Source organism: Pantherophis guttatus, chromosome 4 (assembly GCF_059756535.1).
Source record: "Pantherophis guttatus breed Tessera chromosome 4, ASM5975653v1, whole genome shotgun sequence".
Lineage (NCBI taxonomy): Eukaryota > Metazoa > Chordata > Lepidosauria > Squamata > Colubridae > Pantherophis > Pantherophis guttatus.
This window is the reverse complement of record NC_142066.1, coordinates 129,299,021-129,326,850: the sequence shown is the minus strand read 5'-3', so window position 1 is coordinate 129,326,850 and position 27,830 is coordinate 129,299,021. Positions and strand designations below refer to the sequence as shown.

Sequence of the window (27,830 nt, the reverse complement as noted above, 5' to 3'; positions counted from 1 at the left end):
CCTGCTTAGCTTTTTCAAGATCAGTCAAGCTTGACTACCGTGTGTCCCCGAAAATAAGACATGTACTGAAAATAAGGCCAATCGGACTTTTCAGGACATGTGATAATATAAGCCCCCCCCCGCAAAATAAGCCCCCCCATACGCGCCCCACTCCCCCCTCTGGGCATGACAGGGCTCCTGCCCCTCGCTTAGCCACCCACCCCCACCCGCCCCCTTTAGGATGCAATTTGGGGGTGGCAGGTGGGGCGGGCAAGAAGCGGGATGCACGTCTTACTTTTCCAGCACCATCGCATTCCTCGCCATTCTGTCCAAATGTTGTGGCCTGCCAGCAGCCTGTGCAGATTGTTGCTGATCCAGACGAGGAGGAGGCTGGTTTGGTGTCGCGCCAGCATCCTGTGCAGCCAGCGCTCGAGTTGGACAGCGAGGAGGCTGAAGAAGATGTGGTGCCAGAGGCAGGGATTCAGCCAGGGCCTTCAGAACCTCCAGAGGCTCCTTTATGAGGATGAAGTGGAGGAGCCTCTTCTCAATGCATGGGCACACAGAGCTGTCTAAAGGCAGGAGTGGTTACTCAGGAGGAGGTCTCCTCGAGAGTAAGGCTTGGGGCTAATTGGCCATTCCCTTAGCCTATTTAAGTTTGCACGCAGCTTGTAAAAAGCTGCAAGAAACAACGTTCGTTCGTTCGCTGATCCTTGAGTTTGGATTTTCTTTGCAAACCTTGCTTCTGGGCTTTCTGCCAACTCTAGTAAGACTCTATCTTATCTGTGGAATTTCTGGCAGGTTGTTAAGAGTGTTTTATTAACAGCCTGCATTTGCAAAAGACTGTGTTTTGAAGTAAATGGAGTTTGTTCGAAGTTTGTGTGTGCGGCATTCTTTGGAATCCGTAGCTGGGGCAGAACACCAGGGAGACACGCTGTAGAAAAAACTTTCTCGCGAGTTCAGCCAAACTCCTTGAACTTGCGAGAAAGTTTTTTCTACGTGTCTCCCTGGACAGAAAAGCAAGGAACGTGATGGTGTTGGAAAGGTAAGACGCGTGTCTCGCAACCCAACACGTCCCACCCCAATGGCGGCAGCAGTCTGGCTGCTTCCCTTCCCCACCATCTCTTTATTGAGAGGGGTGGCAGGTGGGACGGAGAAGAAGCGAGACGCTTCTCGCCCGTCCCACCTGCTATCCCCAATTGCACCCTAAAGGGGGCGGATGGGGGCGGGTGGCCAAGCGAGGGGCAGGAGCCCTGTCATGCCTGGCAGGGGGAGAAGAGACAGCAAGAGGAGCCATGTCTCACTCCACGCGTGTCTCTTCTCTTCTGCTCCACCTGCCAGAAATGAGTCTTTGTGAGACTTGTTGCGCTGCCGCCGCCTCGTAGAGCAGGACTCTGCAAGGCTTGTGCCATTGCATGCAGGAACTGCAGCACAGCCATGAGGTTCGACATACTGGCACAGCCACGAGCGGAAGGACGCCAGCTGTGCCGGTATGATGAAGCTTGTGGCGGTGCTACAGTTCGTGCATGCAACAGCACAAGTTTTGCAGAGTCCTGCTCCACGAGGAAGCGGTGGTGGCGGGACACATCAGGGCAGTGGCCAACGCAAAGAATGAGGAGGGGAGGCAACGGCAGCAACGGAACATCCAGTCCCACGCTCATCGCCTCCTGCACCCCCAAAATAATAAGACACACACACCTGATAATAAGGCCAAGCTCTTATTTGGGGGAGGGGTCAAAAGAAAATAAGACCTTGTTTTATTTTCGGGGAAACACGGTAGGTATTAGTCCTATTTAAAATCTCAAATTACAATTCTGTGAAACATTACAAACAATTTGCTCTGTTCTGTGTTCTTGCAATATGTTATTAAACAACTGGCTTCAGGTAATGATTTTGAATTTGAATAATCACTAAGAAATTATTAGCTAAGCTTAATACTAGCAATTCTCAGAAAGTTACGTAAATGGATTTTCTAGATCATTTTCTATCTTGGTTACTGCCAGTAAAAGTGAATAATTGCTAATAGGACTACATTTTTAATGTTTTTCAATCACAGTGCATTGGAGAGTGAACTGCACACAGAGTTTTACCAACACTGGGAAAAATCTTTCACCTCTATAAATACAAACACTATTATTCTATGTTCTGAATTCTGTAGTATTATGTTGAATTACACATGGCATTGCCATGCTAGCTAGTTCATATAAACAAGTGGTTTGGAGTAAGGTAGCAACTAAATTGAATAAAAGTAATGAATTATTTCATAAGAAGTTCTGATATTTAGGTAGGGAACCAATTGGATCCGAAGAATTAAAATGGATGCTCTACTTTATTTTCATACATTGGAGATCTGAGCAGTTAGAAAGATTATACTAATTGCAAAGAGAAGATAGGAAGAAACTTCAGCAACAATTGTTTCATTTTACATCATTTGATAACTAATGGACTATGGAGGGGGAAGAGCTTTTTGCTGCATTTATTAATTTGGGATGCTGGCAGAATAAATTAGTAAAACAAAGAAAAACCAGAAATGCCCTATTTGTTGTTATTGACCTTTTTACAGAAACAGAATCATGTTAATCCAAGGTCTTATCACAAAAGATAAATTAATCACAGATATATTTTGTCCTCCATTTTATTTAACTGTTAAACTAAGTTGATTTGATTCTGGCTATGTATGTTCACAAGAGTTAGTACAGTTACTGGATAATATGCTGGTCTAAGGCCTGGAGAAACTCAAGATTCCACCCTCAGTCATGGAGGTGAATTTAAAGCAATCAGTCTGTCAATTCAAGCTAATACATCTGGTGTCCAGAAAAAAATGAAGAGAGATCCTGTGTGTGTGTGTGTGTGTGTGTGTGTGTGTGTGTGTGTGTGTGTGTACACACACACACACACACACACACACATAATATACAACCATGAAAAACACTCAGAATAAAAATTAAAACATTAAAATTGTTTCAGATCATCCATATAACTTGCCCCCAAAACCCACATTTGCAGATAGCTATTGCCCAGTTTCAACTTGGAGAATTGTAGATGGAAATGCCATTCAAAATGGTCATCAAGATAATTGCTGCATTTAAACAATTGCTTTCATTTTATTCTAATTTAAATAAAGAAAAACAATGATTCTTTTAATACAGGTAATCCACATCCACTTACTACACCAACTACAATTGGGACCAGAATTTCTGTTACAAGGCAGTTGTTAGGTGAGTCACACCCAATTACACAATCTTTTTTTCCACAGTTGATAAGCGAATCACTGTAGTTGTTAAGCGAATCACACTACCATTAAGCAATTCAACTTTCTCATTGACTTTGTTTGTTAGAAGCCAGCTGGGAAGATCACAAATGACACGGGACTTTGCAGTCACCAAAAATATATGCTGGTTTCCAAGCACCTGAATATTGATTACTGTACATGATGTTAGGGATGCTGCGCTGGTTTTAAGTGTAAGGACTGGTTGTAAGTCAATTTTTCAATGCTGTTCTAATGCCGTCACACATTAAATGAATGGTTATAAGTCAAAGACACACATTTGACTTGTTTCTCTCGGGGCAGTGGAGATATGATCTGGAATTAAGGGGTATAGATGCTTCTCCCTTGTCGTGGTCAGATCATTTCCTGCTGAGGTTAGACTTCAGGGCACTACTCCTCCATCGCAGGGAGGCGGAGCTGATTAAGTGGTTCCGCCCCAGGCGCCTAATGGACCCTGAAGGGTTCCAGAAGAAGCTTGGGGAGATACCTAACTCCCTTGTCCACAGTCCAGCTGAGTCCCTGGTGGCTGCCTGGAATAGGGCAGCATCTGGGGCACTGGACCGGATTGCGCCTTTGCGACCTCTCCATGGCAATGGATCCAGGAAAGCTCCCTAGTTTACCGAGGAGCTCCGGGAAATGAAGCCCCAGAAGAGACGTCTAGAGTGACGCTGGAGGACCAGTAACTCTGAATCTGACCAAACACTCTTAAGAGCCTTTATTAGGACTTATTTAGTGGCGATACAGGCGGCAAAATGCTCGAATTTTTCTGCACTTATTGCATCCGCTGATTCGCGCCCAGCCGCCCTATTTAAGGTGACTCGCTCCCTCCTTAATGTAGGGAGAGTGGAGGAGCCCTTGCAGGGTGGAGCTGAGGAGTTTGTGCAGTTTCTGTTGGATAAAGTCGCTCAGATTTGGATGGACCTGGACTCCGATTGGGCAATTCCGACCAAGATGACGGGGCAGGTCTTAGTCCCATTGTGTGGAATGAGTTTGAGCCTGTGACTCCTGAGGAAGTGGACAAGGCTATAGGAGCGATGAGTTCTTCCACTTGTTTGTTGGACCCGTGCCCCTCCTGGCTGGTTTTGGCCAGCAGGGAGGTGACACAAGGCTGGCTCCAGGCTTTAGTTAATGCGACCTTGAGGGAAGAGGCCTTCCCGCAACCATTAAAGGAAGCAGTTGTAAGGCTCCTCCTCAAGAAGCCTTCCCTGGATCCAGCAGAATTAAAGAACTTTCGTCCAGTCTCCAACCTACCCTTTGTGGGAAAGGTTGTGGAGAAAGTGGTGGCACTTCAGCTTCTGCGGTCATTGGAGGAAACGGATTATCTAGATCCTTTTCAGTCTGGCTTCAGGCCTGGCTACAGCACAGAAACTGCTTTGGTCACTGCTTTGGCTGATGGATGATCTCTGGCGAGATGGGGGTCATTCCTCCATCTTGGTGCTACTTGACCTCTCAGTGGCTTTCGATACCATTGACCATGGTATCCTTCTGGGACGATTGAGGGAGCTGGGAGTGGGAGGCACCGTGTTACGGTGATTCTCCTCCTCTCTCTCTGGTCGGTCACAGTCGGTGTTGGTAGGAGGACAGAGGTCGACCCCTAGGCCCCTCGTTTGTGGGGTGTCTCAGGGCTCAGTCCTCTCTCCCCTATTTAACATCTACATGAAGCGGCTGGGTGAGATCATCCGACGACACGGGGTGAAGTATCAGCAATACGCAGATGATACCCAGCTGTATATCTCTACCCCGCGTCAATTCAGTGAGGCAGTGGATGTGATGTGCCAGTGGCTGGAGGCTGTGAGGGTCTGGATGGGAGTCAACAGGCTCAGACTTAACCCCGGACAAAACAGAATGGCTGTGGGTATTGCCTCTTAATATGTCAATTGTCAATCCTTGGTTCTGTGGGGGGGAAATGCCCCCCTCAGAACGGGCTCGCAATTTGGGTGTCCTCCTAGATTCACAGCTAAGATTGGAGCAACATCTGACAGCTGTGGCTAGGGGGACCTTTGCACAAGTTCGCCTGGTGCACCAATTGCGACCCTACTTGGATCGGGAGGCTCTCCTCACAGTCACTCATGCCCTTGTCACCTCATGGTTAGATTATTGCAACGTGCTCTACATGGGGCTACCCTTGAAAAGTGTTCAGAGCCTACAATTGGTCTAGAACGCAGCCGCGTTACACCAATTCTCCACGAGCTGCACTGGCTCCCTATTGGTCTCCAGTCACAATTCAAGGTGTTGGTTATTACCTTTAAAGCCCTACATGGCTCAGAGCCAGGGTATCTTTGAAACCGCCTTCTGCCGCATAGCTCCCAGCGACCGGTAAGATCCCACAGAGTTGGTCTCCTCCGGGTCCCGTCAGCTAAACAATGCCAGCTGGCGGGCCTGCGGGGAAGGGCCTTCTCTGTGGCTGCCCCAGCTCTCTGAAACCAGTTACCTCCTGAGGTCCAGACCATCCCCACCCGAAAAGCAGTGAAGACCTGGCTTTTCCAGCAGGCCTGGGGCCGTTGATCTCGCTCTTGTGATCTGGCGAGATCTGGCCATGAATGGCGTGAATGAGTTTTTAATGTTTTTAATTTTTTAATGTTTTTTTAATAATTATTTTTTAAAATGTATTGTGAGTTGCCCTGAGTCTTCGGAGAGGGGCGACATATAAATTTAATTAATTAAATTTAATTAATTAAATTTAATTTAATTAAATTAAATTAAATTACATATAATGAAGAAAGAAGAAATAATCTTGTTGGTTGCAATTCAGCCAGGTTGCTTGGCCAGGCTGCAGCTGATACAGAGAGAGTACCATATGCATATGCAGTATGAGATGCAGTTTAGAACTAACACAAATATTGATAGCTTCACCTCCTCCAGTTAGACTTTCAATACATTTTCCCTTTCTCCTTCTCCATGATCTTTCTCTCAACGAATCAGCACCGTTCTTTCCTTTCTTGTTTTCCACGAAGTCCTTAATAGGCATCCCCACATGGTACATTCTGTAAGATCAAAATACCAAGGAGAATTAGCTTGTTCTGCAATGCTCAAACACTTAACTAAAATTTTCTTTGTGGACTTTCTCCTGGTGTCAGCTGCAATTTCTTAAATATTCTGCATCAGCACAACTTAGAGGCTTCACTAGATATTGCTTCTTCTGTGGAACAGATTTTAGCAACTAAATGGATTGGAAGTAGCATAATTCCTTCTTTGCATAAATTACAGTATTATTCTGTTATTTCCAGAATAAACTGTTAGAATATTCATGACTGGGAAGACATGGTAACAAGGTCAGCCAATGAACAGGCATAGCAACTAAATCAGCCAATTGGGAACTGAGACAGACTGGAGCCTGGGCGTGTCTTGGTCTGCAGCTTCTGAGTCTGTAAAGAGAAACTGAAACAGTGTGTGTGAACTTATCTGCTGATCTGAGCTGAAATGAAACTGTGAATCTGCTGTTGGTATTGTAAATTTACTTCATGTATTACTATGCATATATAGAAGTTAATGAATTCAGCTGAATCAATTATCTGTGTGTGCTTCTGGATATGATTTTTGCAAGAAACTCTGACAGAATCGCAGGGGAGAGATGGGGTCAGTTAATTAGTCCAGTCAACAGAACATACAAGGAATATGTACTGCTTGTGACTGGAGACTGGAATGCCAAAGTTGGAAGATTAAACGCAAAAATGTAGTTGTATAACTACATTTGTAGGAAAATGAAATGAAGTAGGAAGTCAGCTATCAATTTCTTCATACCTAACATTATCTTCAAACAGCCAGACATGAAAGAGGGGATGCCAGAGGTTCAAACTGATTGTAGAAAAACTTGTGAACATAATATGTTATTGCTGAACACAAAGACATGAGTTGGATAATTGAGAAAGCCAATGAACATCAAAAAGAAATCACTATATTCTTCATTGATTATAGAAAGGTTGTGCTGATCATATTAAGTTGTTGACAGTGCTCAGAAAAACCAGAGTCCTAGAACATATGATTCTCATGAGAAATTTGTATATAAGTTTGGAAGTCACTATATAAACAAAAGAGTGAAGCAGACTGACTGGTAAGGTTGGTAAAGGAATGCACAAGGATGTATATTATTTATACATCTTATTTATTCAGTCTATTTGCTGAATATATATTAAGAGAATCTGGACTGCAAGATCCAGTAGTTTTGGATCTTGGGAGTGTGGTTTTAAAACTGGAGGAAGAAACATCAATAACCTGCACTATGATAATGATACTAGTCTAATAGCTAAAAATGCAGAGTCTGCAACCTGTAATAATAAAAATCAAGTAACATAGTGAAAAAAGGGACTAAAGTTAAATATAAGCTGTTTTGAATAAGCTGTTTTGAATAAAGTGTTTGAATAACACTTTAATTGTTTTAGCTAGGTTCTTTAAAATGTTTTAAAGGTTCTTTAAAAATATTATTGTTATTTTATTATTGTTAATAATATTACATATGATTTCCTGGTGGTAATATGAACCAGAAAATAAAGTATTGATTGATTTGTATGCTCCACGTTTTATACTAAATATAGGTCTGTTATAAATGTCTAAAAATAAATACAATTAACATAACATAAGAAAGGATTGGAGTTCTGCTTGGGATTTCTGATTTTCACCATGGGATATATTGTGATCTAATGCTAAATGCAATTCATAAAAACTTTTAATATAAGATCCAGAGGGCTTTTTTTTTTTATGCAATTGTTCCGATTCTCAGAGACTACCTAGACAAGTCCCTGCAGTTCTATTGGGAATATTTTTCAGAAGTGGTTAGCCATTTCTTCCTTCCTAGGACTAAGAGAAAGTGAGTGGCCCAAGATTACCCAGTTGATTTGTGCCTACTATGGGATTATAGCTCACAATCTCTTAGTTTCTAGCCTGTTGCTTTAACCACTACACCAAAATGGCTTACTACAAAGTTAATACTTTCTATAATTTTTCAAGTAACTTTAGGAGAAAAACATTAAATTGACGAATGCAGGCTAATTTTATTAATTATAGTAAATTTTATTTGGTTGTATTTGATCTTTCTGGACATGTAATCAATCTATTCCTCTTGCCTTTATCTATTTTAGAGAGGGGTGGGTGCTAACTTCCTACACACCCTTATATTACGCAAAATATTCAGAGCCTTCTGAATTGGGTATTCTTTAAACCAATGTCAACAAACACGTGAACTCTGAAATTTTATTCAGATTTTGAGATCCCCACCCAACAAAAGGCCCAATTACGGCAAAGCACATTGCCTAGAACTGACACCAGGCTCTCTGCGAGATGAACCGCCCAGCAATGGCACAATCTTTACTCCTCGGTGCTTTAATTCCTTCCTGTCCTTTTGTAACTTTCAAAGCAGTTTAAGCGTGTAGGATAACTTGGGGAGACAAGAAGAGCCGCAACCTAGACGACGGTCTGAAAAACGAAATTTGAACCCGAGGGAGAACAGATACAGAAAGGGTCCCAGAAAGGACCCTTCCTAGTTTTCGGGGGAGTAAAAGGTGGGAGGGGTACTTTCACATTTGCAAGATACTAACCTTACATAAAGGAGAGTAGGGAGAGTAGTACTCATGAGTGTGCTTTTTGCCTGGATACTAGGTAGGGCTAATAAGTAGCTGTTCCCTGACCGCCTCCTTCTGCTTCAAGCTAGTGCCGTGTTTCTCCCGCGAAGTGCTGCCCTTGCAGTTTAAGCAGGTGGAAAAAATATATACAAGTCGCTACTACAGTATCTTCATTCACCATGAGCCAGAATGCCATAAAAGGAGGGCAAAGACGACTAAAGGGGGGAAAGGGGGGGTTTATTCCTCAAATCTCTCTCTGCCTTCGCAGCCGTCCTACGGAGCCCCGCGTTGGATCGCGCGGGGACGGCAGCGGCGGATCCTCCTCCGTGGCGGCAGAGAAGCACAGAGGACCAAAGGCAGAATGGCAGTCAGCGTTTCCCAACCTTTTTGACAACTTGATAGTGTATGGACTTCAACTCCCAAGATTCCCGAGCCAGAGTCCCATGGCTAGCTGGGGAATTCTGGGGATTGAAGTCCGCCTATCTTCAAATCGTTAAGCTTTGAGGAACGCTGCCCCGAGGCCGTCGCTCCAGGAGGCGGCAGACCCAGTGCACGTGCTCCCTGGCTGCCGAGTTGAAAAGGCGACGAGTAGGAGGAGAAAACAGGGAAGGGGGGGGAGGGAGAAATCTGCGCCGCCGAGAGAGGCGGTGGGATGCTGAACAGGAGTGAGCCAAACGGGCGGTAGTGACGCCCTCTCAGCTGCAGCAGAGGCGTTCATCTCGCCTTTCCACCGACCGTGGTGGTGGTGGTGGCGGCGGCGGCGGCGGCACCTACTGCTTTCTCCTTCCCCCCTGGGAGCCCAGCGCTGCCCGTGTGCGCCCTCCCGCCTGCCCGCTTCTTCACGCACTGTTGTCATGGAGGAGCCAAGATGGCGGCCCTGGCCTATAGCTTGGGCAAGCGGGAAATCAACCACTACTTCAGCGTGAGGAGCGCCAAAGCCCTGGCGCTGGCCGCTGTTGTCTTGCTCACCGCCTGCTACGCCGTCTCCCGTCGGTATCATGGTGAGTAAAGAGCCGGGGGGGGGGGCGAACGACCATGTCCGCAGACGGGGACTGGCTAAAAGAGAGGGACATCGCCGCGAAAGGTACGAGCGCAGTCCGCGGACTGCCGCTTTGTCTCGGTCGGGAGGAGTGTGTCACAGGCTTCCACGGATCCGAAGGGGTCGTCAGTTGGGAGCGGGGCCTTTGAGCTCCTGAGGCGGCTTGGGTCGCTTTTTTTTCACCCCTACCAGGGAAATAGAAGACCGGCCAGGTAACTGAGGAGGCGATTAGCATCTGCCCCGGAGAGCATCCTGCTCCCTCTAGCCTCTTTTCTATACGTTGGGACGGAGACGCGATAATCTTTCTATGCTTGGTTCCTTTCCCTAACAGACAAGTGCCTTTTCACCTGTTCAGATAAAGCAGCCCCAGTTAAGCCAAGCACTTCCTCATTTGTTACTCCTGCAGGAGGTATAACGGATTCAGAGTTGTTATCTAAAGAAATTCCTTGCCCTGAGGGGTAGGTCTAATTAGCACTGCTCATTATAAACAATGGTAAGAAATGGGAGTGACAGTATTAATTGTGCATTTTGACAGCCTTTGCAGGAAGTGGCTTGACAAGCAAAGTAGATTCTGGAAGATAAGCCTGCAAGTGATATATTGTGAAGAATAGGGATTTGAATTCCCTTCCTCGTGCTTTGTTTTATAGCTCCAGTGCAATTGGTTCAGTAAATACAATGATTTAGGCTTGCCGTTCCAAACAACTGGCAACTATGGTGATAAAATAAAGGCCGGAAAAATAGCAAGACCAGTGTAATGACCAGGAAGGCAGCATCTGATTCAGCATGCTTTGATTTGCTACCTTGGTGTCCTATAGTCCTTTTCTATGGAGATAGAGACACACAGTGGCTAAGACGCTGAGCTTGTCGATCGAAAGGTTGGCAGTTCAGCGGTTCGAATCCCTAGGGCCACGTAATGGGGTGAGCACCTGTTACTTGTCCTAGCTTCTGCCAACCTAGCAGTTCAAAAGCACGTAAAAAATGCAAGTAGAAAAATAGGGACCACCTTTTATGGGAAGGTAACAGCATTCCGTGTGCCTTTGGCATTTAGTCATGCTGGCCACATGACCACGGAGACATCTTCGGACAGTCCTGGCTCTTCGGCTTTGTAACAGAGATGAGCACACCGCCCCATAGAGTTGGGAATTACTAGCACATATGTGCAAGGGGAACCTTTACCTTTACCTTATGGAGATAGATAGCAAAATGGTAATGGCTTCCAGTGAATGTGTAATGTGTGTGTAAGTTATTTGCATTTAAAATCAACACTTACCCTATTACAGGTAGTCCTGAACTTATGACCACAACTGAGCCCCAGATTTATGTTGCTAAGTTCTCACTTCTCAGTTTGTTAAGTGAGTTTTGCGCCAGTTTATGATCTACCTTGCCACAATTGTTAAGTGAATCACTGCAGTTGTTAAGTTACACATTTGTTAAGTAAATCTGGCTTCCCCATTGACTCTGATTGTCAGAAGGTGGGTAAAGGTGATCACGTGACCCTGGAACACTGCAACTCTCATAAATATGAGTCAATTGCCAAGCATCTGAATTTTGATCACATGACCATGGGGATGCTGTAAAGTTCATAAGTGTGAAAAATGGTCATAAGTCACTTTTTTCAATGCTGTTTTAACTTTGAATGATCACTAAGTGAATTGTTGTAAGTTGAGGACTACCTATATACCTTTCTCTGGTTAATAAATAAAAGAATCATATAGCCAAAAGCTATTTGAAGAATAGCCTTTAAATCACAAGAATAGGTATGTAAAGGAGCAAGAGTGTCTTTGTTTCTCTGTGCATTTTGAATTCATTATAATAAGAATTACTTCATTTTATGCATAGTGACAAATGGCTGCAGGGTTTGGTACCTTTATGTATTTATTTATTTTATTTTATTTATATACTGCCCTTCTCCCGAAGGACTCAGGGTGGTGAACAGCCATAATAAAAACAATGTACAAAATAGAATTTAAAAGCAGATTAAAAGAATTAAATCATAGGCCGAATTTAAAACTCTCATTTTAAAACCAATTTTAAAACACCATTAAAACCAAATTAAAATCATTTATCCCATCAGAGCGGCTTCCTGGAATAACAAGGTCTTCACTGCACGACGGAAGGCGCGGAAGTCGGGGATCCTTCGAATGTCCGGGGGTAATTCATTCCAGAGGGCAGGGGCCCCCACAGAGAAGGCTCTCCCCCTGGGGGTCGCCAGTCTACATTGTTTGGCTGACGGCACCCTTAGGAGGCCCTCTCTGTGGGAGCGTACCAGTCAGTGGGACGCAGGCAGAATGCGGTCTTGTAGAAACCATTTGTGAAGATAAGCAACTATTGAAGTAAATCTCTGTATGAAACACCTGTACTTATGTGAGTTTAAAAATTCTAGAAAAAGTTAATGTGCTTTCCTGTTCAGCATCAAGTGACTGGAACAAAAGGTAATCCTTGCTTAACAAACATTCAGAATTATGATGCTGCTGAATAAAATGGCTTATAACCTCTCCCCCTTCTTACAATAGTAGCAGCATCCTTGTGGACACATGACTGGGATTCAGGCACTGGCAACCTTCATGCATTTAGAAGGTTGCAGTGTTATATGGCCATGTGATCACAATTTGCAACCTTCCCAGTCAGCTTCTGTCAAGCAGAGTAAATGAGAAAGGCAGCAGGAGATTGCAAGCTGAGGTTATTTGATATCTCAATCATCATTGCTACTGCCATCATTAAATGGGGTGGTTACAGGATATATTTTGCTTAGCAATTGCTTTACTTATTCATGGAGTTGTCATTCCCAAGCAAAATTGGTAAGTGATGACTACTTTTACATTCCCCAAGGGGTACTTTGATTAAATTTCACTGAAGTTGCCACAGAATCCTCGGTATGTTATTAGTCTTGATAAAGTTTTAGCAGATTTCCATGACTTAAGTTGTAGAATTGGATGTTTTAAATTCAATCAACTTTTTTTCATTTCAGAAAAATCAGGGAGCAAAAGACAGAGTTGCTGTTGAGTGCTTTTTAACTGGTTATGCTGACACATTGCATTTGACAGTATTTTAACGCTTTAATGGATGCATAGTAAACTAAATGTCTAGTTATAGCAGTAATTGATTATAACACATGGATATGGTAATTAATCTTTATAGTGGCATAGATGCCTTATATCTTGATAATGTTGAATATTTTCAACATAAGATATAATTCAGGTTTATTATTTCACATTCTGTATTTGATAATAGCTGTATTGACATATTAAACTTTCTTTTATTCATTTCTGAATAGTAGCATTCTGAATTTATAACCATACATCTTTTTTTAATGTAAAAAATCCATTGCTGGCAAAAGAAGAGAATCAACCTATAATATTTCCTGCACACATAATGGAACAGAACCAGCATCTGAATTTGAATCCTGCATTTGTATCTGTGCTATGAACATTGCCTCATCCAAGTCATTTATAAGTAAAGAATAATTGCCCAGGATTGTTATCTGAAATAAGCAATTCATACATTGTAGGAGGCTCCTGAACTCCTTTGCCTACCCAAACCTCCTCTAACTTAATCAACAAATATTGGTTTGTAAAGTTACAAAAAATTGCAGTTTTGAATCATTTTCAGATTGATACATGTGAAAACTGTAGTTTATATGGGATTATATGAATATCCAATTATTTACATGCCATAGTACAATTTACTCTGCCTCAGTGCCCAACTAATTATAACTTTTATTGCTCTCGGAATCATTAAATATATTTCTATTGACCAAAAACTTGATTATTCTTCTATAATAAATAAATACTTTAGAATGGCTTTTGCTCTGTTTTCCTGTTGTGTCTTTGCTTTGAAAAATTACATCTGGATAGTTTAGCCTTTGATATCCACTTTTTGCATCATTGGATGGATAAAAAATGTTTGATACTATGTCCAAAAAGAAGGCTGGGTTTTATTTTCTTTTGAAACCCCCCCCCCCAAAAATGGCTAGGCCTTCTTTTTGCAGAGTTCTAATTATTGACTCACCTTGCGGCAGTGGCACCAACGGCCCTGCCCAGCAGGAGCCTGCTACTGGCCTACTTCCGCGGCCGCTTGCCACACACATTGTCCCTGCCCCTGTTTTGCCTTCAGATGCCTGCCAGAAGGCAATCAATCATATGTTGTCTCTAGATTAGAACCTTTGCTTTGTGCAAAATAATTGGGCTTTGGGTTTTGGGCTTATAGAATGGCATGCTTCAGGTGGCTTTGCTACAATAAAGAGTGGTAACTTACTATTTACTTTCTCTGTATTACTGAAAAGTAGAATGTGCTGAGTTTCTTATCTGAAGCTAAAAGGAGAAGAGAACATGTAAATCATGCATGACCATGCCTGATCTGAAACAACTTTTTGGCTTTCGATCCATACATGTATTCTAAAAACACTATGTGACAGCAAAAAGCATGATGATGATGATGAATGACAAAGTTTATTATCTATAAATCTACCTACTTGACAATTATGGTATTTGGAAATCTAAATTGAAATATGAGAGGAATAAATATTGATAGAAAGGGAGAGAAAATAGTTATGTTATATGTTTATAGCTAAGAGAAAGGCAGAAATAAGGGAATGTTGGAAGAACTGTTTCTAAGATTTGAATGATAATAATAGTGATATGTTAAAAAGGGAATTCAAATATCAGTTTTAGTATCCAAGAAAAAAATGAAAATTAAATCTTAAATACTTGGTAAATGTTGGCAATCAGACTGTATATGTTAATGGTATAATTGGAAAAAGTTTGGGCAACTTATTTAATATATTCAGGGCTTGTCCTTCTGCCTGTCATTTGTAAGAATGCCAGTGTTTTTTTGTACAGAGAAAAGCTAATAATAGTGAGTCAAAAATTAAAGGGCACTGGTGCTTCGCAGAAGTTGCTTGGAAAGGTGCTTGGCAGAAATTGATTGAAAGGAGATAAATACAAAATTTGAAAAGGGCAAGGAGGTTTTATGCAGCAATGAAGATTGTATTTTCATTCTTCAGCAGCTAAAAGCAGTTACATTCTGTTGCCATCATCTTAATGAATCCCTAACCTAAACACATATATTCCTGATCCCATGTAACAGGTAGTTTTATTTCATCAAGTTTCACAATCGAATGGTTAATAATGAGTTTGAAAAATTACAGCTACTGCTAGAGATCCATATTATTGACTAGTACTCTTCTGGATGTGGAAATTTAGTCACAGATTGACTTAGTCACAGATTTGAAATCAGATTACGTCCAAAATTCCACATCTGATTTCTTATTTTTAGCTTGTAATTTTAAAATACTTTCTAAATGTTTTAGATTAGAATATAGTATATTTATTTGGTGTATTTTAATTCATTCTTTAGGTTAAAAAAATCTACCAAGGTGACTTATAAAAGAAATAAAGACAATTTCCGCCCCAGGCGCCTGATGCATCCTGATAGGTTCCAGACGGAGCTTGGGCCATTTCCTGAGACTCTGGCTCATGACTCGGCTGAAGACCTGGTGGCCGCCTGAGATAGTGCGGCCGCCGGGGCTTTGGACCGTGTCATGCCTTTGCGGCCTCTGACCCGGCACCGAACTCACCTAGCTCCTTGGTTCTCTGAGGAGCTGAGGGAGATGAAGCGCCGGAAAAGACGCCTAGAGAGTAGTTGGAGGACCAGCCGCTCCGAATCCGACCGAACACTGGTGAGGTCTCATATTAAGACCTACCTAGTGGCGATAAAAGCGGCAAAATCTAGCTATTTTGCCGCTCTTATCGCATCATCAGATAATCGCCCAGCGCCCTGTTTAGGGTGACCCGCTCCCTCTTCCATCTGGAAGCGCGGGATGATCCCTTGCAGGGTCGAGCTGAGGACTTTGTGCACTATCTGTATGACAAGATCGCTCAGATTCAGGAAGGCCTGGCCTCTGACTGGGTAAGTCCGGACGGGATGACTGAGGCAGGTCTTGAGAGTGTTATCTGGGAGGAGTTTGATCCTGTTGCTCCCGAGGACGTGGACAGGATCCTGGGACGGCTGAACGCGACCACATGTTTATTGGACATGTGTCCCTCCTGATTGGTACTGGCTTCCCGGGAGGTTACACGAGGCTGGCTCCAGGGATTGTTAAGGCTTCTCTGAGTGAGGGGTTCCTGCCGACCGCTTTGAAAGAAGCGGTGGTAAGGCCCCTCCTCAAGAAGCCCTCCCTGGATCCGGCTATTTTGGCTAACTATCGTCCAGTCTCCAACCTTTGCTTCGTTGTGAAGGTTGTTGAGAGTGTGGTAGCGTGGCAGCTTCCCCGGTACCTGGATGAAGCTGTCTATCTGGACCCGCTCCAGTCCGGTTTCCGGCCTGGGCACAGCATGGAAACGGCATTGGTCGCGTTGGTGGAGGATCTCTGGAGGGCTCGGGATAGGGGTTGTTCCTCTATCCTGGTCCTGTTAGACCTCTCAGCGGCTTTTGATACCATCGACCATGGTATCATGTTGCACCAGTTGAAGGGGCTGGGGGTAGGGGGCACCGTCCTGCGGTGGTTCTCCTCCTACCTCTCGGACCGGTCGCAATCCGTGTTGACAGGGGCAGCGGTCAACCACGAGGCCTTGTTTGTGGGGTGCCACAAGGGTCGGTCCTCTCGCCCCTTCTGTTCAACATTTATGTAAAGCCGCTGGGCGAGATCATCTGTGGCTTTGGGGTGGAGTTCCATCAGTATGCTGACGACACTCAGCTGTACATCTCCACCCCAGGCCACCCCAACGATGCCCTTGAAGTGATGTCCCAGTGCCTGGAGGCCGTGCGGGCCTGGATGGGGAGAAACAGGCTCCGACTCAACCCTTCGCAGACCGAGTGGCTGGGCTTCCAAAGTCCCGATATAGCCAGCTGGTGCCATCGCTGGCTATTGGGGGCGAATCACTGGCCCCCACAGAGAGGGCTCGCAACTTAGGCGTCCTCCTGGACGCATGGCTGTCTTTAGAAGAGCATATGACGGCCGTGGCCAGGGGGGCTTTTTATCAGGTTCGCCTGATACGCCAGTTGCGTCCCTTTCTGGATCGGGACTCCCTACGCACGGTCACTCAAGCACTCGTCACTTCCCGCCTGGACTACTGCAATGCTCTCTACATGGGGCTCCCCTTGGGGTGCACCCGGAGGCTGCAGTTGGTCCAGAACGCGGCCGCGCAGGGGATTATGGGAGATCGGGGCCCTCACATATAACACCTCTCCTGTGCGAGCTGCACTGGCTTCCTGTAGTCTTCCGGGTGCGCTTCAAGGTGTTGGTGACCACCTTTAAAGCGCTCCATGGCTTAGGGCCGGGGTATTTGCGAGACCGCCTTCTGCCGCCGATAGCCTCCCACCGACCGGTTCGCTCACACAGAGAGGGCCTCCTCAGGGTGCCGTCGGCCAGGCAGTGCCGGCTGGCGACCCCCAGGGGGAGAGCCTTCTCTGTGGCAGCGCCTGCTCTCTGGAATGACCTGCCCCCTGAGATACGCACGATATCAGACCTCCGGACTTTTTGTCGGGCCCTGAAGACACACTTGTTCCATCTAGCTGGGCTGGCTTGATCCCATCCTCTCAGTTTTAATTGAATTGGTTTTAATTGGGTTATTTTAATTACTGGGCCAAAATTATTTAATTGTTTTTAAACTGTTTTTTAAATTTTATATGTTATGTTTTATCTCGGCTGTGCACCGCCCTGAGTCCCGCAGGAGAAGGGCGGTATAGAAATATAATAAAATAAAATAAATAAATAAAATTTATTTGACCCTTATGCTCACAGTCTGAAAAACACCATGTGGAACAAGGTTTGAGATGAAAGGAAAAAAGAAAATCAAAGCCAAGATATTTTGAAAAAAGCAATTTAGAGATAATTTGGGCCCTAAATTTATATAACAAAATCATTTCAATATATCTAGTTAGAGAAGCCTGTGTACGAAACCTTGGAGAGAAGTTCTCAGCCATTAAGAAGCTGAAAGTTTTCAATGAAATAATATCTATGAAATAAGTAGGATAATGTTGATGCATGTTGCCCTTCTTCCCCTCAGCAGTTCACTAATCTGCTTGTCCCCCAATTTCCCAGCACACTCTCTTTCCTTACCTTCTGCCACATCAAAGTGCCAAGTTTCTCTCTGGAACAAAGCAGCCCCGTGTTGTTCTATGTTCAGGATAGAACAGCCATGTTTTGTTCTGTACATGGAATGGACCAAAACTCCCCAAACATGCAATTTCAGTTTGGGCACAGGCTATTTGAAACCAGCTGTTTTGCACATAGAACAATTAATGAATAGAGAACTTTGCATATCTCTAGGGGAGCAATTACAAGCAAGATAATTCAGTTAAAGATATTTTTATACTACACCTAACTGCTTTTCTTTCTGTTTTAGCAATGTACCAAATTCAAAAACAAACCAAACCTCGGGGGTTGTAGTATTAGATTCCATTTTCATCAAGGGGATTTTCCATAACCACTTATTCTTAAAGTGATAGCAATCTTAATAATTGCCAATTTATTACATTTTCTTATTTAAAAGAATTGTATGGCCACACATCTTAGAATGCAACTCTAATGGATACAGCTAAGAAACAAAGAGTATTTAGACCAGAGCACTTTAGCTTCTTCATTTTTCTATTTCCCTATTTTATGGTCCCATCAGTTTTTGCTTATAGACTATTCTTCTTACTTTATCATGCCATTGTTTGTAGTCAGCCTGTGCAATTATATAGCAGCAGCCAACCAGGTGATACACTATTTCTTCAGCTTCTTTAGAGTTTATTATTATTATTAGTTCATCATACAATCAGTTAAATATTTAGAGTGAATTAGTGTTTTTTTCTGTCTGTCTTATTATTATACCTCTACTTCCTTTCTTTTCTCTTCAGGTAATGATACTTGTGAATATCTTCTCTCTACTGGAAGATTCCTTGGGGACAAAACATGGCAACCTTATAGCTGTATGATGCATAGATATAAACAGAGGTAAAATATTGTTGCAAATGTATTTAAAGCAAGACACAAACTAAATTTAATTTACACTTAATTAAAAACCAAAATATTTACGTAAAAAATTTGCTGTGGTTAGTTTGCTAATCATGGCTTTAATATTTTTCATCTTCTGTAAATTGAAAATACCTATTTGAACTAAACTAATTTTGATATTAGATATTACTATTAGTCTTTTAGAGGCTGTGTGATACTGTTGGTCTGCTCAGGTTTTTTATCTTGACTTTGTATGGTTATTGTTGCTATTGATGTTATTACTGTTAACAAGACTTCTTGGACACCGGGTTGGCATTTGTGAATATAGTTTTGATTTTTCAAATATTTTGGTATATTTGATTTTATAAGCCTCTCTGGAATAAATAGGATTTGCCCACCAGTATATTCTTCTATTAAATGTTTGCAAACTTCATTTTTGTTCTCATACTTGAAACCAATTAATATTGATGTTTGTTTTTACAGTGAAGCAAAATCATGCCTCAAAAACAAATATATTGCATTTATAGGCGATTCTAGGATTCGTCAGCTATTCTACTCATTTGTAAAACTAATAAACCCTCAAATTAAGGAGGAAGGAAACAAGGTATAACTTTCAATATTTTTGTCCTCACTGTTTTTATAGCTATGGAACCATAAATATTTACAGAACCATTATCACTGTTCTATTAATTTACTGCTATGCAGGACGCCCCAAATTCAGTAGCATATCTGCATGTCACAAGAACCTTAATAAAAAAATTAATAAAACTTGCAAGTATTTTAAAAATCAGGAAAAAGAAAAAAGGGAAAGTTATACATGAGCCGTGGTGGTGCAGTGGTTAGAGTGCAGTACTGCAGGCTACTTCTGCTGATTGCCGGCTGATTGCAATTAGGCTGTTGAAATCTCACCAGGCTCAAGGTTGACTCAGCCTTCCATCCTTCCAAGGTAGGTAAAATGAGGACCCAAATTGTTGGGGGCAATATGCTGACTCTGTAAACCGCTTAGACAGGTCTGTAAAGCACTGTCAAGTGGCATAGAAGCCTAAGTTCTATTGCTATAGAAACATTCTTACAAGATAATTCTAACTCTTGTCCATCTTTCATCATATATTTTATAAAGTAAGCATTATATTAGAAGTAGGAATTTATTGTATGCAATCCTTGAATATATTTTCTTCTGTGGTTTGCACCCATGTATGTAGTATGCCCTCCCAAATTCATTGCCATTAACTGGAGGAGATAGTTCTCAGTATATCTCCTGCTTTGCTCCAGGATCAGATGAGTAATTAAAAGTATAATTGTGTTGGACAGCTATTTCTGTGCAGTCTTTGACACTGTAATCCTCATCTTGATATTGTGTTTTCCTGAAAATAAAACCTGGTCTTATTTTATTTTCAGCTCCAAAATAAGCATTAGAGCTTATTTTCAGGGAATGTCTTGTTTTTTTCACATACAGAAGGCAGCAAGTGCGGGGGCCGATGGGAGTGGGAGCGCTGCTACTGCCTGGTCGACCCTCTGTCCCACCATCTGCCTGCCTGCAGCTGCAATAGGGCAAGCTCTTGGCGTGCCCCAGTTTCCACCGTCCTGCCTGCTGCTGCTGGAACATTGGAGCTCGGTCTTGCTCAGGCTGCTGCTAGATGAGGCAGAAAGCCATGCAGTACATTGGGATCGCCTCCCTCCCCCATGCCTCTGACTTGCTGCTAGGCATGCTGCACCTACTGCTGCAGGCCTCGCTGGGGCTCTTTGCCATTCTGGCCACACTGCTCTCAGCCTCCCTGCTGGGCTGCTCCTACTAGAGTCCCTTTCCCCAGCTGTCACTGGTGGATCCATGCTGCTTTGCCCACCGTTGCCTTAAGGCTCTGCCCCTTCCCTGCCCTCCATGTCTTTGGCAGGCAGGAACTCTATGGCAGCCTTGCAGGCCGGGGGCATGGCGGCCAGGGAAGATGGTGTTTTAAATTGCAAAGGAGGAAGGAGAAATCCCCTCCTCTGTCTGTCTGTCTCGCTGCAGGGCCACTGCAGAGCTCCTGCCCACCAAAACCACAAAGGGCAGGCAAGGGGCAAATCCCAAAAGCAACAGTGGGCAAGGCAGTGTGGCTTCACTGGGGACTGCTGGCGAAGGGGCCCTGACAACTGGTGGTAGGAGAGGAGAGCTTCAGAGGTTGTAGATCTGGGCCAGCAGCAGCAGGCCCAACATCCGGACAGAGGCACGGAGGGGACCAGGCGAGCCGACACACTGCACAATATTCTGCCTTGTATAGTAGCAGCAGACTGAGCAAGACCCAAATTCCAGGCCTGGCAGAGTGCAAACTGTGGTTGCTACCTGCTCCAGAGCCACAAGATGAGCTGCAGAAGAGAGGGAGTGTCGGCTGCAAGGTTGCCTGGTGCTGGAAACACTTCCAGGTGCTCGGAGAGACAGAATCAGAAGCAGCTCCTGGCCCTGGCAGCTTCAGTCGATCCACGGGGACACTAACCCTAACCCTAACCATGCAGCTGCTGCCAGACACTTGTCCCCTGTACTGGCCACGTCCACACACACACCCTTCAGTAGAGCTTATTTTTTGGGTAGGGCTTATATTAGGTGCAAGCTTAAAAATTGGACTATTTTTGGGATAGGGCTTATTTTTGGGGAAACACAGCAATCGGGAAATAGTGGTCAGAATGTCATTAAGATTTCTGGAGAAAAAGGCTTTATGAGTCCTTCCAATCAGATAAATATGTCTGACATAATTTGTGTTATGTACCAATTATTGGGGTTGAAATATTCCTAGATGACAAAATTGTACAGAAAGCTATACATTCTAAGAGTGTAAATGTTGTAACATCTATTTGGAAAAGTTATTTCCTTGTCTTAAGTATCACAATTCGTTAAAGTAAGAAGATATGCTGTGTAACAGCCAGAAAACAAAAATGTCTATGCTGTATTTAACAGCCAAACAAAAATGGCAATGCTGTGTAACAGCCAAAATAAAAATGAATTTGCTGTGTAACAGCCAAAAAATAAAAATAAGTATGCTGTGTTTAACAGCCAAACAAAAATGGTTATGCTGTGTAACAGCCAAAATAAAAATGGATATGCTGTGTAACGGCCAAGAAATAAAAATGAGTATGCTGTGTTTAACAGCCAAAAACAAAATGGTTATGCTGTGTTTAACAGCCAAGAAATAAAAATGATTGGTTTAACAACAAAGATAAAGATGCTGGGTTTTATAGCAAAAATAAAATGAGGTGGGATAGCCAAAATGAGGAGGAGTATGTTGAGATTAATAGTTAAAATGAAATGAGTAAATTAGGTTTAATAACAGAAATAAAGATTATAAATGTTGAGTTCAATAGTAAAAAAAATGATTATGTTGGAATTAAATATTTTATGAATGTTTATAATAATTGTATGATTTATACTTTTAAAATATATCCATCTAAGCAAATGAAAAAGAAAAAGGGAATGATAATTGGTTAGGAGTTAAGATTTAAGTAACGGGTTTTTGGGGATAATGGCATAGTTAAATAGACAGATTTGAGGGAAATAATTGAGTAAAATATTAAGTTGCATTAATTGAAAATTAAGATTTGTTAGTGATTCGTATTAATTTGTGACCGGATCAAAAGCTCTGTTTTGAAAAGATGTGTTTTATGTTTATGCTTTTAAAAAAATAATTAAAAACTTTTTAAATAAAAAATAATAATTCGTTAAAGTACATACATACTTCATACCCATTTGTTTCATTTCTCCGTCCCTCATAGTTCCTAGCTTTAACAGGGTTCTGACATTATTTAATTAATTCATTATAACTTGGAATTCCCTGCAAACTAGGTTTCTTTGTTGAACTACAAATGTTGGACTTTTTTTAAAACCAGAGTTGATAACTATGATAACATTAGAAAAAGAAATAAGTAATTGCTAGCTTAATAGATTAAAAATAGATAAGTGATAGAAAAAAAATAATGTTCCATGTTCCCTTGCCATTGTTGTGGTCTGTCTTAGAAGGAAGAAAATGGATGAACCCAGGAGTTCAAAATGGCCTGATTAAGATTTAACTCCAGCACTACTGCCACATTTTAATCTCCATGGAACAAATGAATATGAATATCCCCCATGAATATGTTATTGAGGATTATATTAGAGCTTTGATGTACCTCCTTGAAATATTCGTAATGCACCTTCAGTAACTAGACATTTATTAAGCAAGGGCCTGATTACACAGTTGATCTTTACTTTAAAAAAAGCTGTGGGGAACAGCTTTTGAAACCAGAGTGGGGGAAGAATGTTTTAAGAAATCCTTCAAATGCTATTTCTATTGGCTTAGAAACCCATTGATAGAAAAAGCAACTTACTTTCTGATATAAATAGTGGTTTCAGAGGGGAATGGTTGTGATTATGAAGCGACAAAAAAGGTTTTAAAAAATCCCTTGCTTGCACCAGTAATATCACTGATTTATATATTTATATGTAATATATTTGTATATTCCTCTTACCATATTCTGATTAAAGTTTAAAAAATGATAATACATATAAAAAACCAAATTAATGCTGAATATGAAGCCTGTAAGCCTTCAGATATTGCTGAATAACAATCTCCAGAATACTTCAACATTGATATGGACTGCTACAGTACAATTAGGAGGGCAGCAGGATTCCCTGCTGCTAATTTACATGATGTTTGTAAACAGCATATAAATGTTTGTAAATCTTCAAGTTTATGGAAAATGTTAAAATGTGCATGTTTTATTTTGACAGCATGAAAACATTCCTTTTGAAGACAAATTATCTTCACTTAAAGTGGTAAGTATTGCTAGTTCTCTAACTCTAATAAAGAAAAAGTGTTGGTCTCTTGCTGGAAGTAGTAGTTGAAAATTTATGTCCAGCAGTGGAAGGAGTATTCAGCCAACTTTTCAACAGGCAACTTTTATCTTCCATTCTCTTTGGTAGCAAGACAATTGTGGAAGGAAATGCTTTGAAAGTTTGGGGCAACTGAGTGCCACAGAAAAATAGACAATTATTGTTAGAATAAAAATGATCATATTTTTTTATAGTTTAAATCAATTATAGATGTTGTAGACATAGTAACTACTAGGAATTGTTCCAATTTTTTGGATTGGTTACAGTGTATTTTATATTTGAAAGAAAATATTTCTTTTTAAACCATTGATTGGTCCTTCCTCAGATCCATGGCAAAATGCAACACATAAGAAATTTCAAGATTTTTGCACTCACACAAGTATGTCCTTTTCTCTTCAGGATTTCCTGTGGTATCCAGAAGTCAATGGTTCTATGAAGCAGTGTATCAAGGCTTGGATTGAAGTGAGTTGTATAGATTATTTTTATTATTATTATAATTATGATGATAATTCCAACAAATGAATGGTTTCTGAAATTCATAGTCTTGAAAGTAATTTTAGTAATATGATTCTGATCATAAGTGTGTTTTACAAATGCTATTTCTAATTAAGAAATCAATGATAATGATTTGTGTTGGAATTAACTTGTCTTTTATTATGTCATAGGGTTCTTCATCCAAACCTCATATACTTGTAGTAGGAGCTGCTACGGTAAGCTATTTGGATACTAGTCTTTATAGTAACCAAATAAAATTATGATAGTCTCTGATTTCAGCTGTTTCAGATTCCATATACTGTAAACTCTGATATTATTTTTTCTTTTTTCCACTCTATCATTTTAAGTTACCCAAAGAATTAGGTTATTGGCTGACCTATCATTATCAATATAGTATATTATTCTTTATTACATTGCATAAATTGCCAACCTAAGCTTCCACATGTTTCTTTTTCTTGCTGCTACTGTTCCTACAGTTAATAGAGTGTAGTTAATTCTTGACTGACAGCTGGCATCAGAATATTTTTTTACTAATGCTATGCTCTTATAGACTGCTAATACATGTATACAAACTCATTTCAGGTAGTTCTCAGTTGATGCCTATACAGATAGTCCTCGACTTATGTCCACAGTTGGAACTGGAAATCTGGTCATAAGTCATTGCGGTCGTAAGTTGAGACACCCACACTATCAGTCCCATTTGTCCAACATTTTTTCCAGCAGTTGTTAAATGAATCACTGCAGTCATTAAGCAAATCATGTGGTCATTAAACATATGAGTGCTTTTTTCTGGAAACTGGCAAAAAACTTTGGAATTCACAGACATGACCATAGGACGCTGCAACTGATCATAAAAGCAACTTGGTTGCCAATCATCCAAAACATAGTCAGATAACTATGGGGGAGCCATGGAACCATATAGCACGATATTTTATATGAGTAAAAGTGCCTTAAAGACCATAAAGCATCCATTACCAGGCTGTCGTAATTCTGAAAGGTTGTAAAATGATCAATTGTAAGTATAGCACTATCTGGAGTTGAAACTGGCAATTCCATTGTTAAGCAATGCAGTCATAAAGAGAAAAATTATGTGACTCCACTGACTAATGATGGCAGTTCTGGTTGCAATCATTAAGCAAATCACTGTTATTAAATGCAATGGCATGTGACCACAATTTACAACTTCCTGCTCTCTTTACCATTTGCCGGTATATCTCAAATGGTGTTCATATTACCATAGGACACTGCAATGGCTACAACTTCAAGAATCAATCATAAATCTTCTTGTTCACTCCTATGGTAACTTGAATAGTTGCTAAAGGAGTGCTCATTAAGTGAAGATTACCTGTATATAAAAATAGAACTTCTAATAAATATGCCTATTCTAATAAGGATATATGCATCCTTATTAGAATTAGGCATATTTATATACCATGTTTCCCTGAAAATAAGACCCTGCCTTATATTTTTTTGAACCCTGAAATAAGTGCTTGGTCTTATTGCCATACGCTCAAAAGCCCGATTGGGCTTAATATCAGGGGATGTCTTATTTGGGGAAAACAGGATATATTCTATTTTATTTATGTATATATATATATATATATATTCTATTCAAGAGTAAAATATGAGAAGAGTAGATTTGAATATTGTGATACTATTATCAGTCTGATCAGAATTACGTCTTATTAATATTTTTAAATGCCTTATTTTTAGAAATGTCTCAGAGCTGTTAGTTTCACGGTTTGCAATATTCTATATAATCTATGTATGTATTTGCTTCAACTATTTTTGATTTATTTGTTATAAAATATATCTGTTGATTATAAGATTTCTGAAATAGCAACAGTTTTAATTCATTTTCCTTTAATATCCTTTTCAGTGGTCTATAAAAATTCATAATGGCAGCAATGAAGCACTCACACAATACAGAATCAATATCACTTCAATTGCACCCCTTCTGGAAAAGCTGGCAAGGAGTAGTGATGTCTATTGGGTCTTGCAAGGTAAATTTTATATTGTATTGCACATTGGTGTATTGTTATTTTGACTTGGGACCAGCTAAATAATTAGTTGATATTATCCAAAATGCTTGTAATTTTTGTTTAGTCAGAATGCCAGATTTTTTTCTAGGAACACTTCCTGAAGTTTGTCCCATATTGTGGATCATTATTGCTACATTATTAAATTTCTGTGAAATCACATTTTGTACTGGAAATAACTCTTAACATGATATCTGACCAAATACTGACCAAATATTAACTTCCTTTGGAACAGATGATTTATTCTAAATTGCATTAGAGATTAGAAAATTTCCCAAAATGCCAATTTAAATAATAGCCTACAATCACCTATGAAGAAAAAAAAAATACATGCCAGCTAAAAACTGGGGTTTATTGTTAGACCTCTCTGCTATGTGGAATCCCAGAATAACTATCACAGTAAAGATCTTCAGTTAAAGAAAGTTCGGAAAGTCGTTCCAAAAGTGGACTGTTCAATAGCAGAAATCAATGATTTGTAGAAGTGAGACTTCATTTAGTTGGAAAAAAATCAGGCTGAGGTTATATATACAGCCACCTTTCATAGTTTGAGTAGCTGGATTAAGCAGCAAGCTTTATGTATTTTATAAATCCTTTTGTGACATTATATTATCCTAATTGTCAGAATTATTCTCGAATTTATTCCTATATACTGGGAACAAAGATAATAAGAAACACGGATAATAGTCTTTTTTTCAGCAATTTTCTAATTATAGGGATGGAATTCAGTAAGATTTTTTTTTGCTTTATGTGAAGAAATATTTTAATATTAATTTATCCCAACTATTTCATTTGGCATCAGACACACTAATTATTTGAACTGTTATTAAATGGCAGTTTGTTTCAATGAAATTTGGTGGCAATCAAATTTGCCATTGTTAAAAGGGTGTAGGCTAGTGATTTTCTACTCCCTTGGAACTGAATATTTATTTATTTGTTGCTTTGGTTTATAAAGTAGTAACTCAGATATTCTTTTCAATTCAGATCCGGTTTATGAAGATATGTTGAGTGAAAGCAGAAAAATGATCACTAATGAGAAAATAGATGCTTACAATGAAGCAGCGGTCAGTATTCTGAACAGCAGCTCAAAAAATTCAAAAGCTAAAGTAAAAGTTTTTAGTGCATCTAGACTAATAGCAGAAGAAACTATAATTCAATCATCAGACGGCTTACATCTTCCTGAATCAAGCAGAGAAACAGTGAGTAATCTTTCTGAAACACAGCCATTAGAAGTGATAATGACAAAAAAATAGTTCTGGACCTTAAAATAATAATGACTAATTGAATGAACTTGATTACTATTTTAATAGGTATTGAAAAATCATTTATATACAGTGGAAACCTTGTCCAAAGGCAACATTTAATTAATACCCTATACATTTCATAAGATATAATATTATAGACATTTGAATTAAATTTCTTAACATACTTAATTTAATGATTTTTCTTTCCCTGCATAAATCATTCCAAGTTAATTCAGATCATTTGATTGAATGCTTATATTGTCTTGTATGCAACAATTAAACTGACCGGAAAAAAACTGATTCATATTTTGCCATTATTTCATTTAATTAGCACTATAAAAGTTGCAAAGTTTAAAAGCACACCTGTAATGTAAGAAAGAAATTACTCTGTATTTTATGGTTGTTCTGTGGATTGTTAAAATCCAGAAAAGTCCTATATTGT

General features: G+C 40.8%; 1 protein-coding gene across 2 annotated transcripts in view; it reads left to right on the top strand.

The window, feature by feature from the left end:
* Positions 1-9,069: 9,069 nt before the first annotated feature.
* CASD1 (CAS1 domain sialic acid O acetyltransferase 1) overlaps positions 9,070-27,830 on the top strand; it is a 44,011-nt gene continuing 25,250 nt past the window's right edge. Inside the window, exons 1-8 of one of the 2 annotated variants that reach the window (XM_034402280.3) lie at positions 9,070-9,800; positions 18,680-18,776; positions 19,260-19,380; positions 23,512-23,556; positions 24,013-24,075; positions 24,279-24,323; positions 25,988-26,111; positions 27,129-27,343. In XM_034402280.3, the coding sequence (XP_034258171.1) occupies positions 9,668-9,800; positions 18,680-18,776; positions 19,260-19,380; positions 23,512-23,556; positions 24,013-24,075; positions 24,279-24,323; positions 25,988-26,111; positions 27,129-27,343 (843 nt within the window). In that variant the 5' untranslated portion in view covers positions 9,070-9,667. The remainder of the gene's footprint in view (positions 9,801-18,679; positions 18,777-19,259; positions 19,381-23,511; positions 23,557-24,012; positions 24,076-24,278; positions 24,324-25,987; positions 26,112-27,128; positions 27,344-27,830) is intronic. The other variant, XM_087892767.1, reaches the window with a different exon arrangement.